At 40.0% G+C, this 20,602-nt stretch overlaps 3 protein-coding genes across 8 annotated transcripts in view; 1 reads left to right on the forward strand and 2 right to left on the reverse strand.

Moving 5' to 3' along the window:
* Positions 1–2,216: 2,216 nt before the first annotated feature.
* On the reverse strand, positions 2,217–6,297 carry cutc (cutC copper transporter homolog (E. coli)). Its single transcript, XM_073482054.1, has 9 exons — positions 6,197–6,297; positions 5,980–6,058; positions 4,971–5,030; positions 4,677–4,886; positions 3,508–3,543; positions 3,286–3,419; positions 3,158–3,185; positions 2,963–3,068; positions 2,217–2,842 (listed from the first exon to the last, which is right to left on the reverse strand). Exons 2-9 carry the CDS (start codon positions 6,047–6,049, stop codon positions 2,731–2,733), a joined length of 756 nt encoding a protein of 251 aa, XP_073338155.1. The 5' UTR covers positions 6,050–6,058; positions 6,197–6,297; the 3' UTR covers positions 2,217–2,730.
* A 345-nt stretch (positions 6,298–6,642) lies between these two features.
* cox15 (cytochrome c oxidase assembly homolog 15 (yeast)) lies at positions 6,643–10,784 on the forward strand. The gene is made up of 9 exons (XM_073482480.1): positions 6,643–6,830; positions 7,622–7,809; positions 7,905–8,027; positions 8,339–8,525; positions 8,654–8,821; positions 8,975–9,056; positions 9,363–9,517; positions 9,643–9,756; positions 9,841–10,784. The coding sequence occupies exons 1-9, from the start codon at positions 6,756–6,758 to the stop codon at positions 9,970–9,972; spliced, it is 1,224 nt and encodes a 407-aa protein (XP_073338581.1). The 5' UTR covers positions 6,643–6,755; the 3' UTR covers positions 9,973–10,784.
* Positions 10,785–12,859: 2,075 nt separating this feature from the next.
* LOC141009439 (A-type potassium channel modulatory protein KCNIP2) overlaps positions 12,860–20,602 on the reverse strand; it is a 102,904-nt gene continuing 95,161 nt past the window's right edge. Inside the window, exons 3-12 of one of the 6 annotated variants that reach the window (XM_073482065.1) lie at positions 16,873–16,998; positions 15,853–15,873; positions 15,761–15,773; positions 15,271–15,414; positions 15,018–15,087; positions 14,538–14,608; positions 14,213–14,320; positions 13,645–13,749; positions 13,433–13,495; positions 12,860–12,907 (exon numbers count right to left, since the gene is read on the reverse strand). In XM_073482065.1, the coding sequence (XP_073338166.1) occupies positions 12,860–12,907; positions 13,433–13,495; positions 13,645–13,749; positions 14,213–14,320; positions 14,538–14,608; positions 15,018–15,087; positions 15,271–15,414; positions 15,761–15,773; positions 15,853–15,873; positions 16,873–16,998 (769 nt within the window). Of the gene's footprint in view, positions 12,908–13,432; positions 13,496–13,644; positions 13,750–14,212; positions 14,321–14,537; positions 14,609–15,017; positions 15,117–15,266; positions 15,415–15,760; positions 15,774–15,852; positions 15,874–16,872; positions 17,015–20,602 lie in introns of all 6 variants that reach the window. The other 5 variants (XM_073482066.1, XM_073482068.1, XM_073482067.1 and 2 more) reach the window with 5 other exon arrangements.

Raw genomic sequence — 20,602 nt, forward strand, 5'->3', positions numbered from 1 at the left:
GATGATTAGCCCTACTAATCAGCTCGGTCTGAATGCTTGTTATGAAACAGTAAAATGCAGTTAATTTGAACTCAGCTGAATCTGGGATTAGTTCTGTTGAGGAGGAAGACTAGAACAGAAGACAGTTTCAGGCAGGGGTAGAGAAGAAAAATGTTGCAATTTTGTATTTTATAATGGATAAAATAAATATTTACCACCTAAAACGGACTACAGCTGAAAGCAATTCTAAACCACAGATGTATATATAAATATTTGATTGACAGGTGTTTCCTGTCCAGCCTGAGGTGCTTTGCTTAAGACAAAGAATAGAAGAGGCAAAGGTCAAAGTCGTGTCACACAAAAAAGAAATACAGAGTAGGCATGGCTAGGGACAAAACAGTTAGCAAAAATGAAATAAATAAATAAATAAATGAATAAATAAATCCCTGGGTTCAGTTCTTCGTAAAAGTAAATATTTGCCTTTCTCTTTTCTATTTTCTCAGATAGAAAGTGAATGAATATCTCTTGGTTTTGTTTGTTTCCCTAACCAAACAAGAAATGTAGATACGCCACATTGGCCTTTGGTAAATGTTATACTGTGTTTTTAAACTTATTTCTGACATTTTATAGACAAGAAAATAACGAGGCATAATGGTAAGGTAAGATTATGTATATTGACATAAGATAAAGATAATTAGTCAGTGAGTTTATATATATGTACAGAATATAAAGTAATCAATCAATGAGTTAATATATAGTATATGTATGATGATAAAGCTAATTGGTTTTTAAATGGTGTTTGTATGTGTAGGTATGTTTATATGTATAGAAATTTGTGGATACAGATAATGACTTACTTAATCAAGTAGTGGAGAAGGGGTAGGATTTGTATACTTGAGGTGTATACTTCTTCCTACTGTTTTTTGAGACTTTCCTTCTTTATTGAATTCTTTTGTTTTCACGTTTTGAAAAATAAAAATCTATCTATTCATCCATCCATCTTTGACAAAATACGTGAGCCTTCTTTCAGACAACATAAAGAGCTGCTACAATCATTACAAACTTAACTTGCTCTCCAACCTTGTTAATAAAATCAGTTTTCAACATAATGAGACCCAGAGATACCACACCAGGGACAGCTCATCATTGAGCCACAGTGATCTCATTCTTACAGTATATGCTGAACGCTTGAAAGGAAGAAAACTTTTGTAGGTTTATTGCAGTAACTGAATAACTTTGCTCAGTTAAACCTTGAACAGTTTATCAGTTAAAGTTACAATTTTGAGAGGGTCTAAGTCATCCCTATGTCTCAATAAACCCGCTTCTTGAAAATACCCAAGGATATTTGTCTGAATGGGGTCACGGGCTCGTCACAGTGTCACTTACGCTACTCTGATGTTAACACGTGACTGGGCTGCACATAGTTATAATACCCCATGATGATCAAGTCAATAGTGTTGTTAAGAGTTTGAATTGACCTTTGTCATGTAAAATAAAAGATAAATAGTTGGTTGTTTAATGACATCACAGGTTCACTCAGTCTCTTTGTCTGTCACTTGAGTACAGCCATAAGGCTCCTTAGGAGGTCAGTTTTCAATGTGAGATTGAAGTCTCCATTCATTGACTTGAATCAAACATTTGAGAATCAGTTTAGCCTAGTTAGAAATCAGTGAGGCTAATGATAGGACTGTCCAGCCTCTTGAAACACATTAAAACTAGTGTATATAAAGCATGATTCTGCATTAGTATGGCCTATCTCTTAAAAGGCCGAAATCAAAATACAATTTTTTCTTCAAGCTTGTGCTTGTGACAGTGCAGGACATAAAAATGAATGGTGTCTTTTTTGACTGAGCTGTAGTTAGCCAGCCTCTAGAAAGAAAATAGTTCTTACATGAAACTGCTCACAACAAGCTGTGCAGATTATCTGAAATAACTGGGTCATGATATCTGTAAAATTTTCTGTAAGAGACATCGCTGTTGAGTTTTTTTAATGTATTTTTTGAGGCTTTTAGTACAACAAGCCGAGAGAAGACAGACATCTCTGAGGCTGCTATCATCAAATCTCAACAACTCAGACCAAAACAATCTGGATGGATAAATACCACTACAGGGAAGAGGAAAAATATGTATTTTTGATGTTGGTGTGATATGTCCCTTCAAATTAATTTATTAAAACAGTGGTGTTAAATGTGAGAGACATTTGACAACAATACCAAGAAAGGAAAGTGCGCTTACTGTAACTGTTGAATTTATTTAATTAAATTCTGAACAAACTGATGTCACAAAGTTTCCATCCTTGTAAAAAATATTGGCCTAAAGGAGGTCACAGCTTTCGTTATCTTCCACTGCAAATACTTGTAAATAAATATAGGTCAACTATATGGCAACTGAAAAAAATGCTGTTCTGAAAACAGCAGCAGCACTGAGCAGTGCTTTTCCTTAGTTTTGGGAACGCAATCATGGCCACACACAGGTGCATAATAATAAATGTCAATTATTTATCATTCTCCACTGTGAGATACTTAGACTGCACATCCAGAAGGTGGCAGGGCTGTTCCTGAGCTCTAACTTTACAAGGACGGTTTCATCAGTGATTAAACAAAAAACAGAAAAACAGAACTCTGTGGCAGTTCAGACATGTCTACTCATCCTGAGCTATAGTGAAAATAAATCATCGCCGATTGATAAAATTACTCACAATCACTTTTGAGGTATCTGTTTTGCTGTCTGTCATGATTGTCCAGTACCCATTCACAAGGTATTTCTGGCTATTGCATTCAGAGTGCGGACTTTGCTCATGTCTGCCACCTTCAGGCCATACTCGGGTGCTGAGAAAGCAGCTCCCATCGTCACACAGGTGTTCCTGCAATTGGAAACATTATGAGACAGCAGCAACGATGATAAAGTTTTATTCTTTGCAAGAAATCATGAATGTATGCAAGCATGTGAACAATAAACTAATGGAGGCAGGATTTAAACATACCTGAACTTCATGGCAGAATCTTTACTGGAGCGGGCTGAGCAGTGAAACTCTTGAGCTCCTGACCCCTCCAAAATTCTCTGCAGGTTCCTCTCTGTGATGCCTCCTCCTGTATTAAAAAATAATATATATATAAACAATTAAGAATAAAAAACAACGACATATAAACTGCATACACAAAAAAGCAGAAGTACTAACCTGGCATGATGGAAATCCTCCCTTTCGCCTGATGAGTGGAAGAACAGGTGGAGATAACAGATAAATAGTCATACCTTTTTCAGAGGATTGCAAGCAAACATGTGTGCATATGTATAGTTGACACTTACTTGATCTATAAGCCGTTTAATTAGAGGAAGTCCCTCCAAAGCAGAGGTGTCACAGCCACTTGTCAACACACGCTGGAACCCTAATGATACCAGAGTCTCCAGAGCAACCACTGGGTCATGAACCATGTCAAAAGCTGCAGTGGGATCAAGGTTCAGTGTCGGCAGCTGCAAATAACTTTAAAAGCTTCAAGTGTACAGGTGATTTAGAGGAGAAAATGTTACCTCTGTGGAAGGTGACGGGTAAGGGTCGAGCAGCAGCTGGAGAGCAAAAATCAGACAAATACATGGAACAATACAAAAAAACCTTACACAAAATAATAAAATATTAAATTTGCATTATAAAAGAGATTCACATTCACAACAATTTTCCTCTCTTTGTGAGCCAAGGACTGCATGTCCATGTAAATGTTCAGTACTGTATATAGAAAAGAACAGTCTGAAAAACAGTTTAAACTGTGCCTAATTGGCTGCAATTTTTGAGTTAAACTGTCTGTACAAAGTCTTTTTTTTCTTCTTCTATGAATTCTTTAGCGAGAAGGTCATGGTGGGTTTAATTGGGTGAGAGAATGTGTCTAACTATTTTTCATGCACTGGTCAATTTTGAGATTTTGTTCTATTTTTCCTCTCTTCCTGAGCCGACATGCTCACTGTGGCCAGTTGTTTATTCAGGGCCACACACTTTCAGAATTTCAAAACTAAAACAATGACTTAATTTGATGCTCCGTATCATGAGAAGCTGCCAACACAAAGCCGAAGACAGGATTTGTTTGTTATGATGTGATTCACAGAAGGCACTGAAATACTGGCAGACTCAGCAGGAAGAACCCTTACATTATTTTATGTTTCATTTCAATAACGATGCCTTGCTGAGGCCATATCTTCTCTCTCTGACTCTCTGATTTTATTATCATCCATCTAAACTGGATCAAAGAAGACTAGTACATAGATCATACTGTTTATCATATATAATTTAGAAAGAAGGCAAAGGTCCTTGTGTATCTTTCCCCTGGCAATTAGAGTGGGCAGAAAAAAGTACACACCTTTTTCACAGTAGACATTTTGAATCGTCTTATCTGTTAATAATTAATGTTATGAATTACACCTGATTCTTTCCTACTATGACATGTGAAAAATTCTGCTGCTTTTGAAATGGCATTTTAGTGAAGTGGTTTTTGTCTTAACAAGATTTAAAGAAAGATCATGGAGGCTTAGATCATGGAGGCTAAAGTACCTAGTTATCCCTGATTACATGTAAACTGGATCTTTTAAAATGTTTTCTTTATGCTTTTGTGGAGCTGAAGGTCATGAACTGTAAGTGAACATCTCAGTTGTTTTCGTTTAGTGCCTGTTAAGCTCATTCAGTTAATATCAAGTACACAGGCAGACATTACCCAGTAACTCCATACACAGCTCCGCATCCACACGTCCATCCTCAGTCAGGGCTCCTAGCACAAGTCCATCGGCCCCGTGGCTCTTCATCTGCTCTATGTCCTTCCTCATCACCTCCACTTCCTGGTCTGAGTACAGGAAGTCCCCCCCACGAGGCCGTAGCATCACGTAGACTGGGATTTTGACATACTGCTTCACTACCTGCAGCAGACCTACAGTAAAAAAAAAACAATGATGATGGCATGTGTGATTTGATGTGCTTTTCTAATATCTGAACAATGCTGAACTGTGCTCACCTAGACTGGGAGTGAGTCCTCCCTCCAGAAGACTAGAACACAGTTCAAGTCGACCTGCACCTGTCAGGGGAGACAAACACTCAGGTAACACCAATACTGCATGTCAATTTAATGCTTGACACCGACTACGGTAAAAAAAAAACATTCTGAAACAGCATTTAGATTGTGTCTGACTGGCTCTAACCTTTTCCCATTTACTATAAAGCTAAAGTGGCTTCATGAGCTCTTTAGCAATAAGGTCATGGTGCATTTTTGGGAAGACACAACAGGTGACAACGCCAGACTTTGGGCTATTTTGCTTTCATAACATGTCTTTTATTAGTGAAAATAATATATACACATTAGGTTTTTATTTTAGTCCTGATTTCATCAAAGGGATGCATTCTTAATTAGAATGCATTAGTAAAATTTTTACCCTATTCAACATTTTTTCTGTCTAAAATATATGGATTTTTACAACACATATACAGTATTTAAAAGCTGTTTTTTCAAAATGAGTTTTTTCTCATATGATCCAGAAATCTCCACTTCAGTAGCACTTACAAACAGCACTTTTATTCCTATGTATATTCTGAAGGTTTTCACAGAGAGGTTTGTTCATACATCAGTCATAGACTAATTAATAATTAACATTAACATAACATTTTATTCCAAAATAATGTTTTATTTTATGGTTGTTGACAGTATTTTCTGATTCATGGAGTGACAGAATAAATATCCAAACTTCCCTCTTTAAAAACCTTTGACTGTACTATGTCAACAAAATGAAACAAGATTTCTGTTCTAGAATTGTTTGTAAACTAGTACATTTTCAAGTAGATAATAACTTATTTTCATAATCAAGCACACAGCTTCAGAGAATTTGTAGCTAGTAGAAACATTGTTGTCTTAATCACAGTAAGTAGACAATAAGTAGATAAGTTTGGTGATATCTGTAAGTTAAGAATGTTACCCTATTAACCTGTCGTGTCTCCCCTCAATAGAAAAAGCACAACAGTGTTTTACCAACCTCCTCGTTCAGCATTGACAGCAGACTCCACGGAGTCCACACACACCTCCATTAAAAAGCCCTCTGCCATTCTGACTGTCTAGACAGTGAGACAGAAACACCGACAGACAGACAGACAGACAGAAACACAGACAGGCAGAGGCAGAAAGAGATTCAGTGTTAATATGTTAGCATTCACATTACATTAGCTAACAATGTTAACTGCCACGACAACTACCTGTCAAATCCACTTCCTATCGATTCATGTGACCTTATCAGTCGATTGGAAGCGATATGAAGTCAGTATATGTTTGTATGACTGCCTGACCACAGCTCCTACAGTCAGCCACTACAATGGATAAGTGTTTTCCGGCTAATTGAATTTGAAGCACGTTGTTTGGCGGGTGGACGGTGCTAAAGTGGCTGCGCGGTACAACTGAGCCAACAGGAGGAAAGTAACCGCCCATGCGGGGTACGCTGAGACACAAAACCTGCACCAACCACTTGCTTCCTGTCTCCTTAAAATATAATTTAAATAGAAAATAATTAATTGTTTATGTTTTTTGTTTTATTTCGTGTCTTTTGGATAGCGTGTTTCCAGTTTTAATACAGTAAAAACAAAAAACAAAAACGTAGTTCGTTCGTCGATTTGTTGTGACGTCAGGAGGTCAAAGTTGACCCGTCAGTTAGGAAACATGGTTGTGTAAGGACAGTCGGTGACAGCTCTTACCTAAGCTTCATCTCTTATAACTTCACTGCAGGACCGGTTCATCACTTGCGAACATAAGGGCACAAGGATGTTACTCTCTTCTGTACGGACAGCGATATTTTGCGGTTGCAGAAACGCTGGCAAGGGATTTCAACCCAGCAGTGTGAGTATATAACTAGCTGCTAACATTAGCTAGCTAGCTAAAGCACGAAAAAGGTCAGACGCTGCACTGCAAGCGATATAACTCTGGTACGATAAGTCAGACAATGTGGAAAAGCTTACCTACCGGCCGAATCCAAGTCTTACTTCGGTGTTGTTTCAACGTTTATTTATTTTGGTTAGGCTGGTTAACGTTACATGGAGGAGTGTACTCGTCGGTAGTCACGTCCTCATGCATAGCTTAGCGAGAGTACCTCATCAAACTCCCATTACCTGATGTAAGCTAATGTTGATGACAAAACAACTTCGATCCCGTTGTAATAACGTAAACGTAACGTTACTCATAGTGTAATTTCCAATAGCTACGTTACCCCAACAACCAGAGGCACTGATCCAACTAACCAGTCAGCGTTGCACCCCTGATGTATTAAATCTAATTGGTCACCGGATAAAATTTGGAGATAAAAAGTATTATATAGCTTAATCATATGTAACATGGCCAAAAATATGTGGACACACGAATATTACACCCATTTGTGATTGTTATCATATTTGTGGAGGCATTGTCACGTGTCATGAAACAGAGAAGGGTCTTCAACAAACTGATGTCACAAAGCTGAAGGCACACTTGTCATCAGAGACTCTTGAAGTGTTTTGTTATGTGTGCACATGTGCATTGTTACAGACTAGTACATCAGCACATGCACATGTAACATGTATTCCATTACTCCCCAAGCCTGTTTAGAAGTTATGTTGTCCAGTTTCATTTCAAGCCCCTTCTCCTTTTATTTGCAGCGGAGTCCACAGCTACGACAATGGCTTGTGAAGAGAGGTCAGAGCACCATCACAGTAGAGGCTGGGGCCTCCCCTGCCCCGGCTGCAGTTACTGTCCCCAGTGCAGCTACAAATCGCATACTTGGTCGCTGGTTACTCGGCTGCAGTGGGCTGGTGGTTGGGGCCGTCGTCTTGGGTGGCGTCACAAGGTAAAAGTGACTTCAGTGTGATATTCCTACTCGTGTATGTAATGGTAAGTGACGTTCATATGTACTTACCGTGCATGTTCATTTGTTTCAATCAGGCTCACAGAATCTGGGCTTTCCATGGTTGACTGGCATCTGGTGAGAGAGATGAAGCCGCCTCAAACACAAGCAGAGTGGGAGGCTGAGTTTGCTAAATACCAGCAGTTTCCTGAATTCAAAATGTAAGGCCTTTCCTTTTCTGTTTATCTTATCAAGACACACTTGCAGAGTTTTAAAGGCACCCCATATCTAGTAATCAAACACTAGGTTGTATCCTGCTATTATTTTGAAATTGATTGATTGTTTTTAAATGTTTTCAGTGTTTGTTTCACAGCAGCAGTGGCTTTAAACATTGGATGCAAACTATATTTTCATTTGATGACAAACAGCTGTCACAATTATGTAACTGAATATACCTGTTTTATATATTTTTTTAAAAGTATGCAGTCTTTAATTTATAAAGGAATAATCTGCTGTCCTTATGTTTTCCCAGAATGAACCATGACATGACTCTGCCGGAGTTTAAGTTTATCTTCTACATGGAGTGGGGTCATCGTATGTGGGGTAGGCTGGTTGGACTTGCATACGTCCTCCCCACCATTTACTTCTGGAGGAAAGGGTACTTCACTCGCTCCATGAAGGGAAAAGTGCTGGGGCTTTGCGGATTTGTCTTCTTCCAGGTAAGACTCAATACAGAAGTGGTGATAGGAGGGCAGTCCTTAGCTTACTATTAGAGTTGAATTGTATTGGTGTCGAAGTAATATCAGAAACCATTGGAGCACGGTTTTCATTGCGTATGTCTTCTCAGGGCCTTCTAGGGTGGTACATGGTAAAAAGCGGTCTGGAGGAGAAGCCTGAGTCTCATGACATCCCGCGGGTCAGCCAGTATCGTCTGAGTGCTCACCTGGGCTCTGCCTTGTTGCTGTACTGTGCCAGTCTCTGGACAGGGCTTACTCTGCTGCGGCCTGCACACAAGGTACAGTGTCTCTTGTGTACAGACCAAACATTGATTGTTGCTTCTGTTTACAAAGTGATACAGTTTTAACCTTGGTCTGTGTGATCAAATGTCACACAGTTTGCATGCTGCAAGTTTTTGGGTTCTTTAATTTATGACGCACCTCTTTCACAGTTGGCAGAAACCAAAAGTCTCATGCAGCTGAGGAGGTTTGCCAAGGGTACTGGTGGCCTCGTCTTCCTCACTGCTCTTTCAGGTACTGTTTGATCTTGTGTGAATGAAATGCGACAAATATGAATATGTCAACTTGTTTCTCTAAGGAAGTGTATATAGTGATAGAAGTGCTTTCAGTGTAATGCCTCCTTCTGGATCAAATAGATCCTTAGCTACAGTTTCCAAACTTGAAGCTAACGTATTACAGTATAGTTTACTGTGGAGCATATTCTGAGTGTCAGCCCCAATTGACGTTAATACTTGGACCTGTGAAGATGTGAAATTTAATGTTGCAGACTTTCGTGATAAGATAGATGAGAATGTAATCTACACATGTGCTTTTAAACAGGTGCTTTTGTTGCTGGTTTGGATGCTGGGCTTGTGTACAACTCCTTCCCTAAGATGGGTGAACGTTGGGTCCCTGATGATCTCCTGGCGTTCTCTCCTGCCCTCAAGAACTTCTTTGAAAATCCCACAACTGTGCAATTTGACCACAGAATTCTGGTATTTGATTATTTCTAAACAGAAATAACCTTGTGGATAACAATTCAACATTCTGATTTAAATGAAACATTATTTGGATTCCAGCAGCAAGTTGTTCATGGTCCTCTGAATTTTTCTTTTTTTAGGCGATGTCCTCTTTGACTGCAATCACAGGCCTCTATCTCTTCTCAAGGAGGATGGTGCTGCCCAGGAGGGCTAAGATGGCCATCAGCCTCCTTGCAGCGATGGCCTATGCACAGGTAGGCATGCAGTCAGCTCAGAAACGTGGAAACTCAGTATATTACTCTTCAGTGTAACTAAACTCTGTGTGTTTTGCTCTTCAGGTTGCCCTTGGCATCAGTACCTTGTTACTGTACGTCCCCACTCCACTGGCAGCAACTCACCAGTCTGGCTCTGTGGCTCTTCTCTCACTGGCCATTTGGGTCTTGGCAGAGCTCCGCAAAATGCCCAAGTAAACGCCTGCTCGTTTACGGACAGACTCAATCCTTACTAGCCACACCTTAAGCCTCTAAGAGTCAGCAGTGTCATTGTGAACGAGGCATTCAGAGAAGAAAAGTGAAAAGATGGAGTGTTGAAAACAGAAGATTTTCATTGAACAGTTGATTTTTATGCATATGCTGAAGGGAATCTGCTCTGCAGTGGTGCAAAGTCATCCTCATGTGGTGACAATTATTTCATCACAGCGTTATCAAAGCAGGAGTGTCACTTGAGTGTTTTTGTTAGAAAAAATATTAGAAGAACACATCAAGATTGTCAAAGAGAAGTTGACTGAACCATTTGCGGATGCATGTTGTCATCAGGAGATGACAACTTAGGTTTTCTGTTTTGCAAGGAAAAAAACAAAGACATGCAAAACAAGAACATTTTGAGTTTCTATCCAGCTTTAATGACACAACAACAGGATTTCTAGTGAAGGACTCATTTATTTGGTTTGCAGCCAAAATTCTGCAGGATTATCTTAAGTAGACTGACTTACCGTTTTTGTTCATGTTCACAGTTTTAACAGGATGTTTTCAATGAAAATTTGCTAACTAGTAATCGCTCACTGTTGCCTTGCCGTACACTGCCTGTTAGTTGATTTAGATGTGGCTGCTGGGATTATTTGTATAATTATGTATATTTAAGTTATGAACCATTTCTCTGCTGACTTTGTGATGATGAATTATAAGGTAAATAATATGTGAAGTCTTGATTGCTGCTTTGTACTGCATCTTTAGAATATGTAAAGCTAAAAGTCTTATTTTAATAAAGACGATCATGTACAGTCTTTAAATATTCAAACTCCACTCCATTTTGCATAGTAACTGTGATTTTTATTGTCTCTGTACAAAATATACACATTTTGAATACGTAATGCAACCAGTTGAGGCTAGCTAACTAGACAGTCAGTACAACAGGTTAGTAGGTTTTCATTGTTCTAGACACAGCACATGCGGGTATAGACAGGTTTTACTTGTGGTCAGGAATGGAAGATAAAGACTGTTGGCAAGGAACAATCAGAGCCAAACCACTATTATTTCTCAGAAATTATAAAATGGAGAACAGAAAAAACAAATTGCAGGGTGGGAAGTGCATATTTTCATCAGGGTCTTAATGCACCCCTACTGTGCTCTGAGAGGAGAGGTTGGATGAGTGGGAAGGTGCTGATTTGTGGTAGAGAACTTTATTGCTATGCCATGTTTGTCTCTCTGCATTTAAAATACACTACAGCCTGTTTTAATTACAGCTTGAGTGCCTCTTTTACTCACACCATCTTAGATGTGAGAGTAGATCTAGTTTGAGGAGAGGCATTAATAAGTAGTTGTTAATTGAGCCTATCATGTGGGTTTACAACCTAAAGCTACACTCCAGTTGGACTGTGTGCAGGTAAACCACATTGCCATGTTGCCAAGATATATCCTTTCACCTCTGATTGCCCCTTGCCTCATTTACTACACAGCATCTCCCTCTCTCTTCACCCACAGGTGGGCTTCGTGTCTTCACTTAGAGTGGCATCATATACCTCCTTAATGTATTATCTTCTCTTTGGTGTTACAGAAGGAGGGAGAATACAGAATGGAAGGTGGGAGGGCATAAAACAAACCATGTTATTAAACCATGTCTCTCTCACTAACCGAACACACACACATACTAGGCCTCTTTGAAATCGAATGAGCCAAATTGAATGAAGGGTTTTGAGATATTTGTGGTAGAACCTGCTACAACCACATGACATTTCCGATTACAAGAAGTTCACAAATACAATCTGAAATCTAATAAATTCCCCTTGAATGTGTATTAGTACGACTGTGGTATGCTAGTCCTCTGTTGAGAGAAGCTGGGATGGTCAAAACAGCTCATCGTCCCCACATTGTACTGCCTAATATCACACCACTGGGAATGCTAGAAAATGTACAACAGTCAATAGACACCTACAGCTAGGACTGTAATAGTTTGGAAGGCCGGGAATTATTCTACCAGAATCCCATGAATGGAGGTGGGTGTGTTTCCCCATAAGAGTCTTACTCAGGTAAGATGGATGACATCTCTTTCTGTTACACATGCACACACACATACACAAAGGGTGAGGCACCTGTGAATGACAAGGAACAGCAGACAGACAAGCAGACTTTGGAGTATCTCTGTAAATACATAATTGGATATTAGTGACATCATCATGCGATATTGAAATCAGTTCCTCATGGGAAACAACACGTTTGAACCTCCACAAAACGTGATCGCTTGGATCTCAGCTGTTTCCTCAGGAAGCGTCTTTCTCTTTCTTTCTCGTCCACTAGATGGCAGTAGACTCATTTCTATTTCTATGGCCGGGGCGTGAGCAGTCTAGCTGCTCCAGGGAGGCGTTGCCCACATGCACAGAGGCAGGATCAGATTCACGAATCCAAATCTCAGCCATCACAGGGAAAAGGGGAAAAGTGATCTTGGAACAAGGTTTGGGGGCAACTTCCTCTCTCTGAGTTGAGCCATTACAGGCTGATGTAGTTCCTCCATCAGTAACAGTTATAAATAAAAGAAGTGGGGTGTACCAGTGCCTGTGAGCCTGCTGCTTGTCTTCTTTCTCTGTGTCTCTGGGGTAAAACTAAGGTTCTGCATGATGAGGAAGGGAGACGGGGCAACTCCATAGTTGCTTGGAGAAATGCCGCTGGGGAACCAGGACGAGGGAGAGGGCCTCTCGGTGCCCTCAGGACTCACAGCTCTCAACAGACACACAAGCACAAGCTTGCAAGTCAGAAGACGTCCACGCACACACACATTCACAAACTCTTTCTCTCTTTTCAATCCCGATTCCTCTTACACACACACTCCCCTCCCTGGTGCCAGCGTCCTCTCTGGTCCAGATCTTTAGATGACGTTGTCAAACAGCTGCATGGACTGCATGATGTTCTCATCCTAGATGGAGACAAGAGGTTTATATGATGAGGCAGCATTGTTTGTTGTTATGTTTCAGCCAAGTGATTCACACTGGGAAAAGTGAGGATACAAGGTACAGTTTTACGTTTTGCAGTATTTTGCGTTTAGATAAGAGGACTGATACCACTCTCATGTCTGTCCGTTAGGTATGAAGCTAGAGCCAGGCATAATTAGCTTAGCATTGCATAAAGAAGGGAAAACAGCAAGCTTGACTTTGTCCAAAATTTAAAAATCCAACTGTTAGCACCTCTAAATCATGTATTAATATGTAAACATCAAGTTGTGGTTTTACAATGGAGTCACTGTAAACATTTTTGAAGTTTGGCCAGCTGTTTTCCCCCAACTTCAGGTTATGCTAAGTTAATCAGCCGCATAACAAACAGATATGAAAGTGATGTCAATCTTCTCACCTAACTCTCAGCAAGAATGCAAATACTGGTAAGCATATTTCCAAAAATGTTGATCTGTTCCTTTCGGACTTGAAAATCCCCCTTTCTGCCCTACCTTTTTGCATGACTCGATGAACTCCTCGATGGTGACCACCCCGTCTTTGTTCCGGTCCATTTTCTGGTGGAAAAAAGGCCACCAAAGATTTACTCAAAGAAAAACTATTGTATGTTCAAGAATTGTGTTCATTAGTTTTTGTTATTTTTATCTCTCGCAGTATTTTCGTGCTTTTGTATCATAATAAAATGAGGAAGACTGCTGAGTTTGACCTGGAAGAAGCTCTCCACGTGTTCTCTTGGAGCATCGTCCTGCATAGTGGGGTATGTGTACTTCCCCATCATGTCGTAGATGGACTTCATGATGTCCATCATCTCCTGGAATTGATGGGCAAAATGGAGAAAATGTTACTGAGGATGTTGAAATTGCTTGTCAACATAAAAAAAATCACTTTGACGCTTGGCCGTAGCCAGGTTTCCAGAAGTATGGAGATCCTAGAAGTTTTTTTGTATACTAAGTAGTTGTTTTATTTTATTTTTTACCCTGTTTCATTCAAAAATAACAAGCCAGTATGAAGAATACCACTGACACACTGGAGCAAAGTTCTAAATTTCATATTAAAATTTGATGTAGGCAGTGATCAATATCCCGGCAGCCAATATCCACACTAGATTAACTCTTAAATTAAATGTTCGCATAGGGACAGGTTGCCAAAAACTCCATATCCCCCCAAATACTCAGGATATGACCTCATAGTCCTCATTAGTATAATTAACACCCTGCAAAGAATCCATTAAAGCCAGTAATTCAGAGCAACCTAATGTGATGAGCGTGTGTTACCTCTTTGGTGATGCAGCCGTCCTTGTTCAGGTCATAAAGGTTGAACGCCCAGTTTAATCGGTCATTAATGGTCCCTCTCAGGATGATGGACAGGCCAAATACAAAGTCCTGACACAGAAGGGGAACAGTTTCCTGCATTGTTTTGGCTATGTTTAAATCTTGACTCAGTAAATGAAGTCAAATCTTTATCACAGCACTAATCTCTCTGGACTGGTATTTAGAGGGAAGACATATCCGTGTGGATACAGCCATGGTGGCAAATTTCACTGGAGCACATATTTTCTTTTATCTCTAAAAAGGAAGCCGATATAAGAATAGCGCTCACCTCGAAACTCACAGAGCCGTTCTTGTTTGTGTCGAAGGCTTCAAACAGGAAATGTGCATACATACTTGAATCTGCAAAGGTAGAGACTTACAGTGACCCGCGTACCCTTGAAACATGAAACAAAGTCTTTGAACAGCTAGGATTAGCAGCGAGCTAAATATAGCCAAGATATAAGAATAATTTCAAATACTACTGGAGGCGAGTGGTTAACATTTCATCAACCTAAATATCATGAAATGACAAATGGCCTCGCCTCGTTGCAGTGTGTAGACTATAGTTCATCCAGCAGATTTATAATGAGTTAATTAAGTTCATTTCTTTGTAATGATGAAAAAGCTCCATGTGTACCTCTACACATCAAATAAATGAGGTTATTTACAATTTTGCCTGACAGTTCAATGCAGGTAAAATGGTGCAGAAGAAAGTATTATGGGCATGGTTGGCGCTCTTTAGGTTTAATGGTAGGAGTTGACAACTCACCTCCCTGTGGAAAGAACTGGGAGTAAATGGTTTTAAAGTTCTCCTCGTTCACCACACCACTTGGACACTCCTGTGTGAAATGACAAAAACTCATTAGTTCTCACCCAGAGCAGAATAAATAAAGGAATATGTGGTAACTTCAGCTCGCGCCAGACTCATTACTGCTCCTAACTCCCATAAGGGTCTAACTAGAACCAAGATTATTTTAGGTTTATTTGCAGTCTTCCCAACTCTCTTCTTCAGCCAGACCTACATTTTTGAAGCCCCTGTAGAGGACTTGCAGCTCCTTCTTGGTGAACTTAGTCTGCTCCTGCAGCTTGTCCATGCTTTCAGGGCGATGGCACACAGTGGATAGCTCAAAGTCATCTTCGATGCTGTCTGTGTGACAGAGAGACCAGTGTCAGTTAGGATTTATCACTACACCAGCCTCCCCTGGTCAGCATGTTGTAATGAAAACATCAAACTTGAGCTCATCATAAAAAACAAGTCTTATACTTGAGTGAAAAAGGGAGCCCAAACTTTTTCCCATGGAAACTTAAAGGGTAACTCCATCAATTTTACACATTAAAGTATGTTTACATGTCTTAGGGAGTACTACTGTATAAGTGTAAAAGTAGTATAGTAGTATATAGTATGTTTTTAGGATTTAGAAGCTGGATGTCCATCAGTGGCTACGTTGCATTGTGGGAAATATAGGCACCAGGTTACGAATAGCAGTCAGCTGGAGATGTTGCTTTTTTTATTCTGTGTATTCTTCTTCCTGGTGCCTACATTACCCACAATGCAACAAATTCACTGCGTGACATAACCGGAGGCAATTTATCAGATTACATACAGGTTCTCCGGAGCCAAAAGGCTTTAAACTGCTTTTTCACATAATACAGTAGTACTCCCAAAGACCTGTAAACAGACTATAATGTGTAAAATTGGTGGATTCACCCTTTAATTATGGCTTGCCACATTCCAGAAGCAACAGCTATTGTATTGTATTGTTAAGATACAAATTAGTTCCCTTAATTGACTGACTTCCTATGCAAGGAGTCACTCTGCCCGCCTTGCTCAGATTGTGAAAAATACTTAATAAATTAGGGATTCTATACATGCAAAGAGCATGTTTACCTCACATAATATAATGCAATAATCATCATTTTTATTCATCTATTTTTGCTATTAACATCTGGACCAAATTGAAGCTTTTGGTGGGCTGATTTTGACCCACAGGTTAGGGCTTACAGCACAATATAATGCCCTTTACTTACAATCAGTCTTCAACTTTATCATTCTTTTACATTTCACCAAATCAAAACATGAGTAAGGGCAATTTTCTATGTATGTCAAGAAATTTCCACACATCTTTAATCCAGCATAAGATACAGAAGGTAATATCACAAAGCAAAACAGGAAAACCTTTACAGAATGAGTTCACTGGACAAAACTGGGGAGAGCCCTGAACTGAGGACGTGAGAGAAGACGTTAAACATGAATAAATATGGTCAAACAGAGACTTTTTAAGGCGTGAAACACGGTCACAAACAGATATCCTGCCTCCCATTCTCATTCCATCCGTTTCTCCTGAACTAACTGTCTCACACAGCATGCGTCATGTATGATAAGTTGTAAGACCTCCATATACACGCACGCACACACATGTTCCATCGTCCACGAGGACACAACACGCTTCAAATCCCAAAATGTGAAAACAGCTCTGACCCATTAGCAACAATAACATCACAGTGTTTTAGAGCTGAGTGTGTTTCTGTATGCGGGTTTATGTGTGAACTGTTTCGGTGGCTGTGTGTATATGACTGCATCCAACCGCAAGTGTCTGTATGAGTCTTCACTAGAGTCTGGGGACACTGAAGGAAGAAGAGATGTATAGAGAGTGAAGGAGCACTTGCTTTGACTGATTGAGGGGGCAGCCGAGGGCTTGCAGCACGGCAGCAGCTTGAGGAATCGCTGCTTTATGGTTTTTTTGCTTTGGCTGGTGGAAGGATTACCTGCAATCACCAACCATAGCACAGAGGTTAGACATGCACACACACGCAAGTCTGCAGATTTGATTCTTTTTTCACACACACACATGCACACATGCCTGTGAAACCAAACAGCTCCATGCAACGGACAGGTGCGACAACAGACATGCCGTTTAGTCTGCCAGCTGACCTGACTCAGTGATGGGAGACCACGAGTGCGACTTCAAACAGTAATATTGCCACACACAGCGTTACCCCCGGGGAACACACAGTTTCCCTAATGAGACCGGCTCTCATATCAAAATGCCATATTCGGCAAACTGTATGAAAAAAACCAGCGGAGAGTTTAGATTCAAAACACAAGTCGAACATCAACAGTTTTAATTCCCAATCGGCTTAAACAGCAGCTTAATTCCACTTCATAGTAGAACAAAATCTGCCAGACAAATGTTCTGCAAAACCGCCTCGACCAGAGCCCATCACACTGTCACCACGGTGCAGTTCATCTCAAAGCAAACACGTTAGGATGCCTGTTTTGGAGTGTGTCACGGAGTGATGATGACAATCAAATAGAGGAAGTAAGCACGTTAACACACATGAACCCACGTACTTACTCTTGCCTCTTAGTTTCCATGGTAACAGTCCCCGCACCCCTTTTAGCAGGACCCCAGCGGTCTGAGGGATGAAGGCCATCATGGGGTGTAAACCAATAGAGCCACAGCACCTACACTGACTGCGATGTGTCACCCTGATGTCTCCCTGCTCAATGGAGCCTCAGGGACTCCGCCCGCTCAGGCGTCATTTGGAGCCAGAACAGGCAGAGCACATTTTCCAATGGTTACCAGATTAATACATCCAGCCGCCTAGTACAGGCCGAGCCCTCTGCCCCAGGGTCTGTGTGTATGTGTGTGTTTAAGTACATTATCTTTTTCCATGTGGACCCAACAGCTGACAACAATACAGAAACTAATACCTTATACACTGACCAACAAACAACAGTACTAAAAGTAATCAGAGTAACAATGAAGTAAGATTCAGGAGACTAATTATGAAGTGAGCAATACAATTGTTTGTATGCAAACAAAGTAAAAGTAAAGTAAAGTTTGTATGTTTGCATGTAACAAACATGAAGAAGGAAATGTTTAAGTATGTCTGATGGCAAAGCAGTCACAATGCATTTCTGAGCAGAGATGGATGCAGCAGTTTAATGCTGTGACTGGTTGAGGTAAAGCGAAATGTAACTAAATGGATTTATCTACTACGTGGACCTTGAGCTGGGATTATTTTGCCAGCGACTATTTTCGACATCAAGAAATCCAACATTAACGAGAAGTCCTTGAAGTGCTCGGGAAACAATGTCATGACAGATTGGTAGGAGATGAGTGCATGAGGTGCTGAAAAAACTCAAGTCAGCACCCCTTCAAGTCGGAACGACAGCTTGGAAGGTCAGTGAAAGTCTTGGTACTCGACTTTCAGACTCTGTCTTCATATTCACAGAAACATGGCAGACAAAAGTAAATGTTTGGTAGAATGGTAAGAAACTTTCATTCACATATTGCATGTCAATATTTTACAGTGACCCAGATTAGTCAAAAAAATATATCTCTTAGCATTTACCTTGTTAACAAGTCAGGTAAAGCAATAATTTAGTGATTATAGGGAATGCGCTGGTGCAGACACAAGTCTGTGACAACATCCCTTTCTAATACAACACATCTTCCCCAAGGAAATGAGACATCAGAGGAGCAGGTGAATGCACAATAACTCAATCTGCAGAGGAAGGTCATGTGATATGATGGAAAGCTCCAGAACATCTACAAAATAGACAGTTAAGTGAGACTGTTTCATCACCTCATCGTCACATATTTATTTACTATTGCAAGTTTAACTCACTGCATAACAATGCATTGTATTCAATCATTTAAGTACATTTTGTAGGTAATTCTTTCATGTATAGCTGTCAGATAAATGTAGTGGAGAACAAGCTGTAGTATTTCAATTTGCAAGATACAGTGGAGGAGAAGTATAATGTAGCAAACAGCAAAGGAAACACTAGTAAAGTCCAGTCAAAGTACTCAAAACACACACTAACCCTAACCTACTTGAAAAGACATATATATTTGTATACTTGCCACCAATGCTTGCAAAGGTATATATACTGTATATATGTATAAAAGTAGAGTTTGGAAAGTCTTTGGCATAACATTGGAGATTACAGCTTCGATGATATATCTATTTGTAACAGTTTGAAACACATTTTTAAAGTCACCTTCACAACTCTGACTGTTATTGTGTTACAGATGCAGCTTTTTGTCTCTGGTTCAAGCAGACTAAATTTAATTTCTACTGATTGTTCGAAAGGCCTGGACAGAGCCAGGTAAAAAAAAAAAAAAAAAATCCTTCTCCACATCCTCTGCTCTGTGTGGAACACTGAGCTTGAAATACTTGTAAGGACCATGAAAGCTGAATCTACTGGAAACTGTCAATGCTCGGATATGCTCATTTTAGGACTGAGACACCTTCTCCTCCCTCTCTGTCTCACAGCCACTCTCTCCGTCTCCTCTGTTTCTTTTCTCAGTATTTTTTGTTCTTTGCTGGTGATGAAAATTCTTGCATGTTGTGATGTCTATGAGTAAATGTGCTCCAGCTGTCTTGGCCAAGTCTGTCTTGGAATAGAGATATTTGATCTCAGCGGGATTAACCTGATTTGAATGCGAACATGCATACAAGCATGTCTCTTTAAGCTCCCAAATTTGATAAAACATGCCCCAAAAACATCTATCTATCTATCTATCTATCTATCTATCTATCTATCTATCTATCTATCTATCTATCTATCTAGAGACTAAGCATACTCTCAGTACTTAATATGGAAGTTGAATCTAATATTAACAGAATGCTGTGGTTGAAAGCCGTCTTTTTGTTGAAAACAAGTAGGTTACTGCATTCACTACGCTATTGAAGTAACATGTGATCAATTTGTTCTCGAGCCTTTGAAGTTAAAATTGTTTTTTTGAGTGGCAATGACAATGAGACCAGAAATTCTTTCATTTCGGCCTGAGTAGGCGGAAAAGTAAAGACTGTCTATTTTTCTCGTCAGACAGGGGGGAAGAAAAAAAGCAACTTTGTGCGTTCTTCAGTTGTTGTGCAGCATTATGACACTGTTACCCAGTGCGCCCTGTAGTGATTGTGCAATTAGAGTTCAATGGTTTCCCTCAGGGTACACTGACAGACCATCACAACTCTTCAGGAAATAAGAAAAACAGCTCTATTTTTAGCTTAATGGCAACACAGTTTTGGCAATAAAACTGTATCCAGTAAGTTTTGAAGGAGCTTCGTCTTTTCATAAACCCCAGAGATCTGAGGATTTTCTCAAGGTACAAAGAATCCCTCGACTGGAGTGAAGGCAGCAAACATATTACGGTTTAGAGCCACAGTGATGCAGCATACTGCTGACGGAGATACAGATTGGTTGTACGGATCAGGCGTCCTGCTGGTTTAGTTGGTTCTTTATGTGCTGTGGTTTCAAATGAGGCCTAATGTCATTATCCTTTCCCTCTTCTCCTGCCTATCTTGACTCTTAAATGCACACTATGTAATTTCTGCCGCTCA

The sequence above is a fragment of the Pagrus major genome, chromosome 15 (assembly GCF_040436345.1).
Source record: "Pagrus major chromosome 15, Pma_NU_1.0".
Classification (NCBI taxonomy): Eukaryota; Metazoa; Chordata; class Actinopteri; order Spariformes; family Sparidae; genus Pagrus; species Pagrus major.